Source organism: Trachypithecus francoisi, unplaced genomic scaffold, assembly GCF_009764315.1.
Source record: "Trachypithecus francoisi isolate TF-2019V2 unplaced genomic scaffold, Tfra_2.0 Lachesis_group2, whole genome shotgun sequence".
NCBI classification, from domain to species: domain Eukaryota; kingdom Metazoa; phylum Chordata; class Mammalia; order Primates; family Cercopithecidae; genus Trachypithecus; species Trachypithecus francoisi.
In genome coordinates this window covers 130,895,149-130,910,214 of record NW_022681465.1, presented here as the reverse complement: position 1 = coordinate 130,910,214, position 15,066 = coordinate 130,895,149, and the positions used below count along the sequence as shown (strand labels likewise).

Below are 15,066 nucleotides of genomic sequence, written 5' to 3'. Positions count from 1 at the left end.
TTTGGGAAAGATTGTTTTTGATTATAAGGAGAGTGAGAATAGGAAAGGCGAGGATATCTGCCACTGTCCAGGAAGATCCAGAGCCACACTGAAACTGAACACTCTGGGCAGTCAGGAAATTAGGAAGATGCTATCAGGAGTTTTGACGAAATGAGACCTCACAGTAACTGTGGAATTAGAGGGCCGAAGAAATCTGAGGAAATCTGAGGAAATTATTTTATCTTCCTATCCAATTTATCAAGCTGAGATAATACTAGTGACAGGAACAATGACACATTTAGCATTTCTTACCTGCCAAGCACTCGTGTTAATTCACATTTCATTTACTTTGCATAATAACCCACAGAAGTAGATATTATTATACTCATTTCACAAATGAGGTAATTGGGGGTCAAAAAGAAATTTTTCAAAGTCGTCACAAAAACAGAGCTGGAACCTGAACCTGGGTCCAGCCTGACACCAAAGCCCACAGTTTTTACTGCTTGGGTATACTGTCTCCCTGCAGGTGGTACCACAGCCTCAGCCTTCCTACCTCCAGCTAAGGAACTCCACACTTCTCAAGGCAATGCATCCAATGCATCCTTTTTTTTTTTTTTTTTAGACGGAGTCTTGCTCTGTTGCCCAGGCTGGAGTGCAGTGGCATGATATTGGCTCACTGCAACCTCTGCCTCCTGGGGTCAAGTGATTCTCCTGCCTCAGCTTCCTGAGTAGCTGGTATTACAGGTGCTCGCCACCATGCCCAGCTAATTTTTATATTTTTAGTAGAGATGGGGTTTCACCATATTGGCCAGGCTGGTCTCAAACTCCTGACCTCAAGTGATCCTCCTGCCTTGGCCTCCCAAAGTGCTGGGATTACAGGCGTGAGCCACCTCTTCTATTTTCAAAGAGCTCTCATTTCAGAAAGCCTTTCTTCTGCCTTAACCAAATATTTAAACAGTTCTGCTCTTCCAGGTAATATGGTCTATTCCATCTTCCACCCTTCTTTAAATATTTTAAGGCATTCATCAGGTGTCCCATGAAGACTTTCGGGCATGCCAAGCCAAATTTAACTTTCCAGGTGCCCTCAATTATTCCTCATGTGACACAGTTTCACGATCTGTTCCGGAGGTGTGGGCTCATCTGTCTGCATTTGGAAATGTCCCGCTTTAAATGTGGGATTTGAAACCAAACTAATATCCCACATGTGGTCTTTCTAACTGAGCCCAGCTGACTTGAAGCTGGGTGCCTCTGAAGGCAGCCAGACATGGAGAGGCAGGCTTTCCTTTGCTGGGCTTCTCCACTGATGCTGAGCGCCTCTGGGCATGTTCTTGTTTCTGTTTCTGCTGGAATCTGAGCTGCACTGGGCATGACACGTCTACTCTTCCACAGAGAAAGAATCGTGAATAGAATTCCACTTTTCTCCTTTGACATCACAAAAGTCCCTGAGGAGGAAGAGGGTTTTGGTGTCTCCCTCCCTTCCTAGAGGCCCTCTAGAGAACCTCAGACAAGTCTTTCTAAGATCTAATCTTCCTGGTTATAAAAGATCTTCTTAGAAGGATTCCCCAGCCCCCTGAAATAAAGGTGCTTCCATTTGGAAGGCCAAGTCTATAAAATAAACAGGGGCATTGGAATTGGGGAGCAACTTTAGAACTCGAAAGAACCCAGGGTTCTGCGGAACTGCCCCGCCGCTCTGGGAGCTCAGTGCCGCAGACACAGTTAAATGTCATCCAAATGACTGTTGAGACCCCTCTGAGACCCCAAAATCTGAGGATTTTGGGGGTGATGTATCTGTAGCATTTTAGTAATAATTCCTCCTTACATGCGAAAGCACATGACAGGTTTCCAAGCACCTTTCAGTTGATCAGCTCGTTCTGTGCTTCCACTCCACCCACATCACTTTTCCTTTAAATTTTTGTGGGTACATAGTTGGTATATATATTTATGGGGTACATGAGATGCTTTGATACAGGCATGCCATGTGTAATAATCACATCATGGAAAACAGGGTATCTATCCCCTCAAGCATTTATCCTTTGTGTTACAAACAATCCAATTATATTCATTTAGTTATTTAAAAATATATAATTGCATTATTATTGACTATAGTCACCCTGTTGTGCTATCACATACTAGGTCTTAATCATTCTAACTATTTTGTTTTGCTTTGTTTTGTTTTTTGGTGTCCATTAACTATCCCCATCACCCCCAGCCCTCACTTTTATTTTCTATGAAGAATAGGGGCAGTCACCCCAGATTTGTTTCCCTGTGCCATTTTGGAAACACATTCGATTATTTAAACATCTGGGTTGTTTATTTATATACTTAGGGTGGAAACTCCTTCACTAAGAGTGCCATTGTAACTGTCAAAGACTTCATGGTCTCTCTGCTGACTCAGGGGATGATATTTTTTTTCTTCAAAGTAGCCCCGAGAAAACCCATTAAATATCCAAGTATAAGGCTGCTTATAGGCACTGGAATGGTCCATACTCTCTGTGAGAAAAGAATCTCACAGGGTGAAGGAGAGATGGGTTTTCTTTTTTCTTTTTGAGAGAGTGTTTTAAAATGTTCTTAAATATTATAGCAAAATTGTCCCAAGGAACAAAGAATGTATCACTCATTCTGTCTTGTCTTTCTCTTTTTTTTCCCCCTCCTTTTGCTTCTGTGTCCTACTGGATAATGCCTTTGGGGATGTGGGGTATCAGCTGATTGCTATAATTTCAGCATTCTTCCCAGTATTTGAGATTGGATTCAGGGAGAATACCTTCCATTCTGAGAAATCCTGATCGCCAACCTTCTCAGAGCACACCAGTTTTGAAGGTTTTGGTAAATACTAGTTGGCCAGTATCTGCATACAGAGGCATATCAAAGGCAAGGCCAACGCACCTCCACCCGTGAACACTGAATCTCAATTTTCCCCTTTGTAATAAAGGACTGCACTGCTTATTCTAGGATGTAGGTTATAAAGGTGCTGGAAGATGGAGTGCCATGGAGAGGAGTTTATGGCATATGTGTTTTTCCGAGCTCTCACTTCTATGAGCTGGGCTGGAGTATTGCGCTGTCAAGTCCTGTCATTAAGTATCAATGGAGCCACCCACAAGTGGTAAGTCAGACTAGTCTCTCTCTTCTTTACATTACTTGCTGGATCCCAAGGAGGTCACTGCTGCACTGGTCATAATTGTCTGTCTTTCCTTTAGACATAATCCTCTCTTCCTTAGGATCGCCTGCAGTGGTGAAGAAATATTCTCAGTCCCTTTTGTGGGTTTACCTTCCCGGAGACAGAGATTGCCCAGTTCCAGGGAAGCTCTTCTCAAACAGAAGCACACATACCTCCAGGATACCCTGGTAGGCATCTAGGAATAATAAAGCTATGAGATCCATATGACTTTGGGGGCATTCATTAAAAAAGAAATTAGGGGAAACAGTTTAGTAGTTTGGCTGGTAAAAAATTTGAAGAATTTTATTTATAGTAACTAAACTTAGTTATGTTACGGAATCAGAGGCACATTTTGTAGGAATTTTAGGGATTAAAAAATGAGATCAGGGGCATTTCCTTCTTGCCCTGGGCCACTTTATGCTGGTCTCTTGAATCTCTAGTGTCCACTTTGTCTCCTCCACTGTCAGGACCATGTCTGCAGAAAAGTCAGGGATGCACACAGCCCAAGGGGGTTCAGTCAGGGGAGGTGATGACTGGCTGAATCCTGCTGATGCAGAAAAGCAGCATGCTCCTGCATTGAGTGAAGCCCAGGGGAGACCAGCAGCTGGCCAGGACCTGCCAGCAGAAGTCATGCTCTCATTAATCCACCCTGTTTGAAACAGCTGCCCCAGGTGGACACATACACACACGCTGGATTGTCCCCCTGCTAGTGGGTCCACACCTGGGAATGACTGCTATTTTAGTTTTATGCGATGTTCACTGCTGTTTAAAAATCAGACAAATCAACATGTCCTGGGACGATGACTCCATCTGGCAGATTCTGCCACGAGGAAAATTAACTAGTGCAGTGCTAAATGGCTTTCTGAGAGGAGATAGGGATTATTAAGAGGATGCCAGCTGGATGCCATCGGGGAGCGGGTCAAAGGGAAAACAGAGGGAGGAGAGGATGCTGAAGGCTCCATTTCTCAAGTATCTGGATTTTATTAAAAGAGTTTCAGGCAACTAGTGTAGAGGGGATTTGTCAGAAGTATTAGTTATCTTGCAGAACTTCCCACTCCACAGAGGATGATGAGCTGACCTGGGCTGTCCTTTAGGAAGCTCAAATGCCAGCCCAGAATGCTCAGTGCCATGTCGCTAACCCAGGGTGAGAGAGGAATGCCGGAGGGAATGACTGCAGCATAGGGATCGAGAGAGGCTTTGAATCCTGGTTTCCCTGCTTACAACCTGTGTGACCTACAGATCACAATGGGGTTGGGGAGGTGGATTAGACTTGCAGGGCTCAAGGAAGCACCAGAAAGAAACAGCTGAGGCCAGAGAAGCGGCAGGGGGTGGGGGGAAGGGGGTGACCAGGACCCCTGGCTGGGCTAGAAATAGTGGAGGACACATGTAATATTTACCAATCTGAGAATCTCTAGATATATCTGTGGAGAGTTGAGGATTAGGGTGGGAGGACTGAAGTCTTAAGTAAGCAGATTAGAGCTGAATGGCACGTCATTGGGACGTTTTTGTTAATGCGACTTCATTCATACCCAGAAGCTAGTGAGGGCTTGAACATTTGGGTTACATTAATACAGTATAAAGTTCTTTATACTGGGAGGATGTTTGAAGCCCCAGGTCTGGGGATAACCTACTCCTGACCTTTCTGACCATGTGGTGGCAGTAAAGAAAGCAGAACTGCACGTAGAATGTCACCAGTGATGGCCATGGAAACACTGTACTTCAGAAGACACAGAAGTCGCAGGTGCCATCCAGCAAGGTCATAGCCACAGGGTACAATTCTTCAGATTGGGGGTATTCAAGATCATGAATTGTCTCCCAAATGCTCATCCTTTAACGCCTGCAGATCCAAATGCTGCCTTTCTCTTTTCAATCCTGGGCACTGGACACGATGGTGCACATCTTGTTGCCACACTTCCCTGCATATTAGCATCCTATTTCCTAATTGTTGTGTGCATCTTCCATTTTAAAGTATGTAAGAAGCTTGCTAAGAGCTGCAATGATCCTGGGTCTTATATTTCTATATGCACACAGAGTTGGGTATAGTGTTTAGCATATGGGGGAGTGTTCAGTAAATATCAATTGATTCCGTGTATGTTTTTCTTGAATACAGGTAGTAGAAAGGCAGTTTTTCATAACCTTTGGCCATTTTAACATCTATCTTTTTTGTTGTTATAGATACCCTAGTGGAGACTTCTAATAATGATAAATTAAATTATTAGCTTACATGTATTGAGTACCTATAAGGAACCCAGCATTTAACCTCTATTAAAGGTTAGCTGCCTAGTAATGAAATAGCTTTTATTGTTATCATTATCCCTATTTCACAGATGATGAAACAGGCTCAGAAAGTTATCTAACGCGCATAAGGTCACACAGGTGTGTCTACAAGGACAGATGAGTGATGGTGGTGGGAGCGACATGGCTCAGCATGGTCTCGTGGCTCTGTTTTGGAGTGAGGCAAGAAGCTGATTGAGCCTCAGAAGAAGGTGACATAAACCTAGCAGAGGCTGGGTTGAGAACAGGAGCCTCACCTTTTGGAATTCCAATTTCCTTAATGGCAAAACAGAGGCCATAAATCCTCACCCGTGGACATAAAAATCATGCCTGATGACAAGAGTGCAGAGCAGCAGGGATACCTGAATTCTTGTTTTATGACTCTCCCACTCAGTGAGTTTTGGGGACGACCTAAAACATTCTCTCCTGAAATGACAAGCTGAATTGGCCCAAATGGTGTATGGCCTTCTGTGAGCACAGGGTGAGGCAGTGGGAGTAACGTGGGCACCTGCAAAATGGATGCCACAGAAAGGAGCCTGGTTTGTTGGTGCCAAGTGCAGAGCAAAGGCCTGAGGGCTGGATGCAATGATCTGCTGGTCTGTAAGTCCAGCCAATGGCACTTTTCATAGCCAGGCTTCAAATGATAATGGATGTTTTTCTGTTGTCTGCATTTTTCAGAGTCCTCCCTGAGGCCCATTTTGTTATATTATTAGAGCTTGGAGTCAAGTTCTATGGTTAAAGATTTTTTTTGTCTTCTTTCATGCAGTTCCAAACTCCAGCCAGTGGTCATTCTTTCTTACTCCTCTTGGGTTAAGCTCATGATGACTTCTTCTGCCTATCAAGGCTATCAAACTCTCCTTAGCAATGTTTAAGCTAACATTTTATGAGTGCCACAGGATGCCAGGCACAAAGCTAAGCCTTTTACAAGCAGTAACTCATGTAATACCTGCAGCAGCCCCAGAATATAGTTTTAGGGTGAAGATAGGCTTGTGACTGTATTTTGATGTTCAAATAGCCCTGGTAAAGCTTAAATTCTGCCTGGTCAATCAGTTCATCTGCTTTGGGGGTTTCCTTGAGGGCTATTATTCAGAGGAAATGTTAGTACCAAACTGCAGCTTTATTAACAGCTGTACAAATACGATATACTAATGTAGAGTCTATGTTAAGAAGTTGAGTTGGACCAAGTGCTGAGGCTGTGAGTCAGATGAGGCCACTTACATCCTTTTCCTGAATCTAAATTTTGGTGTGGGTATGTTCAAGTGTGCTGTGGATAGAAAGGAAAGAAAGACGGCTAACCCCTAGAGAGGTCTGCTAAATTCAGATTTTAAAATCCTGCCACACAGACTAGCAGGAAAAAATGAGAGCGCAAAGCATAGATTTTGCTTTTAAATCATTATAACCCTGTCCACTGGTATCTGTGGCTCAGTGAATGTCCTTGGCTTTTACCAATAAAACTAGCAATTCCACCCTTGTATGTGTAGGACACACAGCAAAAAAGATGAAGACTCAGGCTGGCGTTGGCATTGAAAAAATTAAGCTTGAGATGATTGGAAATACAAAAAAAAAAAAAAAAATTACTGGCCAGGCCTCACGCCATAATACCAGCACTTTGGGAGACTGACCGAAGTGGGAGGACCACTTGAGGTCAGGAGTTTGAGATCAGCCTGGTCAATATGGTGAAACCTCATCTCTACAAAAAATACAAAAATTAGCTGGACATGGTGGTGCATGCCTGTAATCCCAGCTACTCGGGAGGCTGAGGCAGGAGAATCCCCAGCCTGGGAGACAGAGGTTGGAGTGAGTCAAGATTGCACCATTGCACTCCAGCCTGGGCTCAAAAAAAAAAAAAAATTACTTAGTACTACTTACAGTGCCGGCACTGAGCTAAACAATTTATAAAGATAATCTCATTGGATCCACGTGACCCTGGGAGTTAGGTGCTAGTATGGGCCCCATTTTATATAGGTTGAAATGGAGGCTCTAGTGATCAAATATCTATATAGGCTACACATTTGGTAAATGGCAACTCTGGGAAAAGCCCAGGTCCCATGTCTAAGCCCTCCATGCCAAGCATCCAGTAAGGTCATTGCTTTACTCACCCTGTGGCATTGCATTTTGAAGTTTATTTCTGTAGCTTCTTTATTTTCAAGCCCTCTTGCATGTCATCTTAACACCTTTTCACAAAATATGCCAGAGAGATATCATGATCACTATTTAAAGATGAGACACATGGGTCCCCAACTGCTTAAGTGGCTTCATTTAGGTCATGTAGTTAATTAGTGACATAACCAGGATCAGGACCTCTGGCTTCCTCCCTTCTAGGTTTTCCTGAGGACACGGGTGCAAAAGGCAACTCACAGACAAAAGAAAACAGGTTGCAGGCCAGACTAGGCCCTCGGTACTACACTGTCAGAAAGCTGTTTATTGTAGCAGATGCCTGACTTACAGAAGAGAGATGCTCTAAGTCTCGGTAAAAAGTCAGATTTAAAAAAAAAATCTAACCTGTATTATTCTTCCCCTAAGTTTCTATCATTTCTTGGTCCTGGTCTTTCTAATACCAGCAAAACCCACCCATACAACATTTCATTGACACAGGAACAGGCTGTGAGCTGAAATATGTTCCCTCTGCCTGGCTAAATGTTGCTCCTTCTTCAGGGCTCTCCTGAAGTTTTACCTCTTTACTGAAAGCTTCCTTTGGCCTTGATGGTTCCTGCAGGCGGGTGGGTCACCACATCCTCTGCACTTCCGTGTCCCGTTGCAGGTAGGACATTGTAGCTATTTGTAAGTTCCTCGTGACCCCTAGACTGAGAGTCCTTTGAGGGCACATAAGGTTTGCCATGACAATGCACACACTAAGTCTTGAATTAATATTTGCTGAACAGATGAATAAGTGAATGACCAGCTGCTGAAACTGTGGAGGGCTTATGTTTCATTACATTAGGGAACAAAAACCACCCTGGATTCCCCCGGTTCCCATTCCCTGCTCTGTACTGCATGTTTTCTGAATACAAATAAAAATTTACTAAGCTGGATGGAAAAATACAAACCTCTTGCTGGTATGGTTTCTAAATTCATTAAACTGGGCCCTGGGAGAAACTAAACTAATACAATTCTGAAGCTAATCTCTCCTCGAAGTCATTCCATAAATCTGATTAATGGGTCACCTTTAGACCACAAACACAGTTGCTATATTAAAAGAAAATGCTCTAATGGGATTGTAATTCTGTTAACAAGGCTTCTGCTGTTTGCAAAAAGACATTTCCTCACAGCCTAAGTCTAGGCTGGATGATGCATGGGCTTAGGTCATGAGCAAAATTCCAAGGGCTCTAGTATTCAATTGCACAAAAATGAAAAAAAAAAATCAGTTGCTCAAATGTGTAAATCTGAGGTGAAACAAATAAAATGGATAGGGCTAGGGCATGAGATGTAATTTCTTATGTTGCTTCCCAGAAAAGAAAATTGTCCTGTTAGATCTTGTATTCTTTTTCTGACATCTGCCATGTGTCCTTGATATGGCAAAAGGATATGTCTTTTGGCATCCATCAGTTAAGATAATAACTAACACTTATCTGTTTAATAGCATGTCCTAGCTTCCTCTGCTGGGGTCTTTCATAGAATCAATCCACTTCAGAGGTGGAAAAACTTTAGGGACATATAGTATAGAATGTCCAAAGATGTGTATATTCCTGTTAATATGTGGAAAGCAATTTACAAAGAGTCAAGGCTCAAAAATATTTTAAAGTGATAGTGTTGAGGACATTGAGGTGGCTTCTCCAACATCTGTTCCTCATTCTATTGGAAACTCTCTCATTTTAAAAAAACTTTGGCTTTTACATCTTCCTGGAATGGCCCATAGGCTTTCAGGGAAGCTGACTTCATGCTGGGCTCTGTGGGTGGGGCTGTGGCTCAGGTATTACAACCTTGTTAGTATAATCCCATCTCTTGCCTCTAGGGACCGGTTCAGGGATGAGCATGTGAGGCCGCTGAGATGTGAAGAGGGTCTAGGGAGTAGTAAGCTTCCTTGACCTTCCAAGATGGCTACCAGAAGTGTCTTTCTCTTTTCGTACACAATCACATGTAGATGTGAGGGCTGGAGCTGCTGCAGCCATTTCCTTGCCATGAGAGAAGTCTGCCCGAGAGTTAAGATGATGCTGAGGAGGGCTGAATGAAAAGGACTGGTGAGAGATGGATCTAGGATGCTGATTGAACCATGCTGATCACCCTTCCACCTCAGGACATTTGTAGTGACTTAAGCCAAGGAAGTCTCTTCATTGTTTAAACCTGTTAAAATGGAAGTTTCTCCTACTGTGGCAAAGAACATCTCAACTGACAGCTGGGTTAAACAAAACTGATAGGCTACTTACTGAGGGTCATTCTAGAACCTTTATTCTATTAATGGGTAAATTTATTTGGCTATGGGTTCTGTTCTTTCTTAGGGCATCTCACAGGACAAGATCTGGTCTGACTCTCAAATTTTGCAAAAGTAGAAACTGAGGTCTATATATTTAAATGACTTTCCTAAGCTATTAATAGTCTGAGATCTGGGCCTAGACTACAGCCCTCTGCCTCCCAGGCCTGCATTCTTAACTCAAGGTCATACCCTCTCTCTGGCCCTTGAGGATGAACTTCAAAAGAAGAACCTAGGGCCAGAAGTGATGGCGTGCCTGCAATACCACCTACTTGGGAGTTTAAAGCAAGAGAACAGCTTGAGCCAAGTTCTAGACCAGCCTGGGCAATGTACCAAGACCCCTGCCCCTACTGCCCATCTCAAAAAAGCACCAACAAGAAAAGAACCTTATTATTCTTTTGCAGAGACTCCAGATTTATAGAACATTTTGAAGCAGAGTTTGCAAGTTTTTGGGCTCATAGGCAAAATAGAACTTTAGGTTCAAAAAAATAGGTCTGAAGTGTTTGAAAAAATTACATCAGTTACAAAGTAATATAAAACCAGTTAAAAGTCAGGTTATTTCAAATAAAAATATTAATTTTTAGCTGCCCTAATAAAGCTCAGTCTGGCAACACTAGGCCTATACTTCTACATAATAACAATTAGCAGGAGCTAAGTGACCAGCTCTGCCTCCTGGGATAAATGCATGGCCTCTCCACTTTGCCATAGTCACCACCATTCCCTATTGCCTCCTAACACTGATGCCAAGTGTCATTGGCCGTTTATCAGTCCAAGAGTAATATTGCTTTTTAGAAGCTATTCAGTCAATTTAATTACCTATCTGGTCCCTGTGGCCAATTATTTTTGTATACTTGAAAAAGTAAAAATTCCCAAACTTAGATATTAAAAAATATTTCCAAAGCCCAGTAAATTTAAAGCAGCACTGTGTTAATCAAAGATGAACAGGTTTCTTTGCTGTGTCTATTCTTAGTCCTTCATGGGCTATGGGTCCATTGGAGGAGGGCCAGCGTATATAATTTGGCCATGCACATATTTTTTCAGAGACTATTGCTTTGTCACTGTTATTCCACTGAAAACACGTTGGGAAATACTGCTATGAAAGCTTCATGCTCCTCCCTACCAGTGAGCTGGTGGACTAATGTTTCTTTTTTCTAGATTGTTATCATCTTGGTTTCCCAATGTTCCCTGGAAGCTGTTTTGGAAACAGAACAACAGCAGCCTGGCCTAGGTCCAGCCAGCTCCCAACAGAGGTGAGTCTGTAGTCTAATCCACACAGATTATTCCCAAGAACCAAGCCATGATTCTGTGATATTCTGGTAGAGCCAGGAGAACAGGACCAGGCTCACTGCAGCCCACGTGCATTCCTTCCTGAGGGCCCAGCTTCCTGGCTCGCCACTGTGTATATTCCATGGAAGAAAACAAGAGAGTAAGGTGGAAAACAAAAAGTGACTGTGGATTGGTGCCAAAAGAAAAACAATGCTTTCTCGGCCAGGCGCAGTGGCTTACGTCTGTAATCCCAGCATTTTGGGAGGCCGAGGCAGGCGGATCACGAAGTCAGGAGATTGAGAACATCCTGGCTAACACAGTGAAACCCTGTCTCTACTAAAAATACAAAAAATTAGCCAGGCGTGGTGGTGGGCGCCTGTAGTCCCAGCTACTCGGGAGGCTGAGGCAGGAGAATGGCGGAACCTGGGAGGTGGAGCTTGCAGTGAGCCAAGATGGCGCCACTGCACTCCAGCCTGGGTGACAGACCAAGACTCTGTCTCAAGAAAAGAAAGAAAGAAAGAAAGAAAGAAAGAAAGAAAAGAAAGAAAAGAAAGAAAAGAAGAAAGAAAGACAACACTTTCTCAAAAACTGCCTCTTCAAAGAAAGGCATCACACCCCAGCAGTGATTTCATCCTCTCTTTATAATTTTCATATTCAAAGGTGAGGAATGACTAAATCTTAACTCTGGCTGTCCAGTGTGCTCACAATATTCAAGACAATTAGATCTAGCTGGGGAAAAAATTACCCTTCAGATAAATTTTTGTAAACATGCAACTGTGTCCCTCCAAGCAACGAGACGAGAAGCTCATTTGCTGCTGAGGGATGAACATGGAGTTTCTTGCGGGGGTTCTTTGATGATATTGGTAAATATCATCTAAAGTCATTGTATTAGATACTCATCTTGGAGGTTTCCCCTGGCTACCATTTTCCAAGTGGAGTTTGGCTCATAAACCCTTTCAGCAGCCAGCTCCAAGCTGGTCACCTTTCAGTCCCCTAGAGAAGAGAACCCCTCCTTAGAAGTAAGTGGTGCCTAAATGGCTGGAGTACATACCTTGAAGCAAGCGTCTTTTATTCTAACAAGGACCAGAGCCAATGCGGAATGTCTGCTGAACTGGGGTGAAGAGTAAGACGGAATGAGAGTGCCTAGGCTACTGCTTGTGAGACATGGATGTTTTCCATGTTCAGCAAGAAGTCAAGCTCCTACTTGCTAGAGACTTGATCATCTGAGGCTGCCAACTGCTAGCTCTGAAGGTGCTTTGTACCTCTAGTCGCTCTGTAAGCCCAGACTTAACTCCCTTGCTTCTTTTAGGACTACGTGGGTTGTCACAAAGTTGAGACACACTCTAACTCTGTCTTCTTTCCTTGCCAAGTGAAAGCATGTCCTATCCTGACAACCTAATTTAGTCATTTGCTCAATGGAACCTTTGTAGAACAATGACATGTATAAAATGACACTAAATAAATGTCTAATGACATCAGATAATCCAGTCATCCTAGAGTTTAATTCTTCAGATTTCAACTCACCCTAAATAATTAATATTGCATCCATGTGCTTAATAATATGAGCACTTACACAAGTTAAAACAAGGTTTCTCAGCTTCAGGACAGGTGGTGTGCAGTCTTTGCTTTGGTTGAGACATCAAAGATATCTCTCAAAAACAGTTAGTGATGAAGGAAATATTGGGTTTTACATTCTAAAACTATTGCAATTTCAGCTTGCATTTACTGAGCATGTGTTGTATATCAGATATATTGTTAAGCATTTTCTAATAATTATCTCCTGCAACTCTCACAACCACCTCAGGAACAGTTCAAATTTTATGAATTACAAAATGAATTTCCGAGAAGGTTATATTGCTTGTCTAAAGTCAGGCAGTTAGTGAGTACTGGAGGCTGTTCAACCCAGGCAATGTGTCTCCTGTTCTGGTTCTCCTAACACAATACTCCATCGCTCCCCTGAAAAACAGTGATGCCTCTTCCTTCCCGGTGTCCTCAACCAGCTTTAAAGGTGCTCATGGCCACACACTGGGTTAAGAAGATATAAGAATATATGCAAAACTCTTAAATGTTAGACACATTTGAAACAGCGAAGAAAATGCTACACATAATGAAGACCTCCTAGTTTTAAAAGACTGACTCAATCCTCCTTTTGTTTTGGATTGTAGACTATAATCCTCACTGTAGAGAACTGAACAGCTTCCCTGAAACAAAATAATGATATTTCCCTACTCCATCTCTTCTACAAACAGTAACTGCAGTGGTAGCAGCCACAAAAAGATCAGGCTGGGCCCAAGACTTCCCCGGAGTTTTATGCTTTACCTGCTGTAGATGAGGCACTCTCGGTTATTGATGACTTTATCCGATTTGTACCTCCGGAGGTCTTCCCAAGCGTCCTTGATGGCAGTGACTGCCAGGATCACACAGACTGGTATCATGTTAATCTCAGGCTGGAAAGCATTGACCACAGGGAAAAAATTCAGAATCGCAATGCCCACAAAATAGAGATTGGCAAACCGGTGTAGCTGCTCAAAAATGTTCTTGGGGACGAAGGACAACACGGTGTACTTGCTGGTCTTGATTTGATTCCCACGATGATGTCTGTTGGGGTTCTCTTTGTGAGACCATCCTTCAAAGGGCAGGTTAGAGACCACCACTCGTTTCTTGTCCTCTTTTCTTTTCCACCTTTTCCTCCCTTCCTTTTTCATCTCTGCTCAATGTTGCCTTTTTAATTTTCATAATTTAATTTTCATCTTTTGCTTGCCTTCTCTGCTGAAAATTTTTCTCTCTTCTTTCACGAAAAGCCAGGCTGCGAACCCCAGGGGAGAAACACGAGGAGGAAAGAGCCTGCACAGAACAGGTGTGTATCCACCAAGTCACTTCCTTCTACTTGTTTGAGACTCCACCTGTTGGAATGTAGACGTCATCCACAGGTGTCTTCTTTTTCCACCCTGGGCAGCCAAGAACAGGTGTACCAACTCTGGGTCCTAAAACCTACCAGGTTCTAAAAGCAAGAATTTCAACCCAAGCAACTGAGGCTTTAAAATGGCAGACATTTTCTTGGTTTGGGAGACACTGCTTGACATCCTCCAAAAAGTTTCTCCTGAACTTAGTCTCCCAAGGTAATCCAGCCATCCTAGAGTTTAATTCTTAAGCTTTCAACTCACCTTTAATAATACTGCATCGGTGTGCTTAATAAAATAAGTGTTTATACAAATTAAACAAGTTTTCTCAGCCTCAGCACTATTGACATTTTGACAGGATAATAATTCTTCCCCAGGGCTATTCTGTGTATCATAGGATATTTAGCAGCACCCCTGGATTTTACCCACTAGATGTCAGTAGTACCCCCCACTCCCAGTATGACAACCAAAAGTGTCTTCAGACATCACTAAATGCTCACTAGGGGTCAAAATCACCCCCACTTGAGAATCAGTGAGTTAAATAATTTAGAAAAATAAAATGGAAGAAAAGAGACTCATCCTGAGGCTATGCTGATGAGTTTGCATAACCCATTTGCAAGAAAGAACACAGGGATGGTTTCTCTTACCTTTCATAAATTCTAATGTTGGAGCAGTTTATTGCTTTATCAAAGCGGTGTCTCTTGAAGTCCTCCATGCCATCTTTGATCATGATGACGAACAGGACAATGGCCAGTGGTAACATGGTGATTTCTCTGTGGAAGACTTCCATGGAAGGCATCCAGTTCAAAATCACCAGGAACAGGAAATAGAGGTTAGCCCATCTGGAGGGGCAAGCGAAGTATGAGTAAACATTATGGAGAAGAAAAATGTACTTTCTCCCCCATCTCTTCCCTACTGTTTGGCCTTGATCAACTAAACATTCTCCTTCAGTGTCACCTCCAACATTATGGTAATGGCTTTGAAGCCAAACCCATCTAGATTTACTTATTATTTCCATAGATTATTGGGGTGGTGTTTGGTTACATGAATAAGTTCTTTAGTGGTGATTTGTGAGATTTTGGTGC

At 42.8% G+C, this 15,066-nt stretch overlaps 1 protein-coding gene across 4 annotated transcripts in view; it reads right to left on the bottom strand.

Moving 5' to 3' along the window:
* Nucleotides 1-15,066, bottom strand: part of ATP10B (ATPase phospholipid transporting 10B (putative)) — a 280,240-nt gene that overhangs the window by 112,323 nt on the left and 152,851 nt on the right. For 2 of the 4 annotated variants that reach the window (XM_033180385.1, XM_033180386.1), the window contains one exon: nucleotides 14,629-14,823. In XM_033180385.1, the coding sequence (XP_033036276.1) occupies nucleotides 14,629-14,823 (195 nt within the window). Of the gene's footprint in view, nucleotides 1-13,400; nucleotides 14,014-14,628; nucleotides 14,824-15,066 lie in introns of those variants that run through there. The other 2 variants (XM_033180387.1, XM_033180388.1) reach the window with 1 other exon arrangement.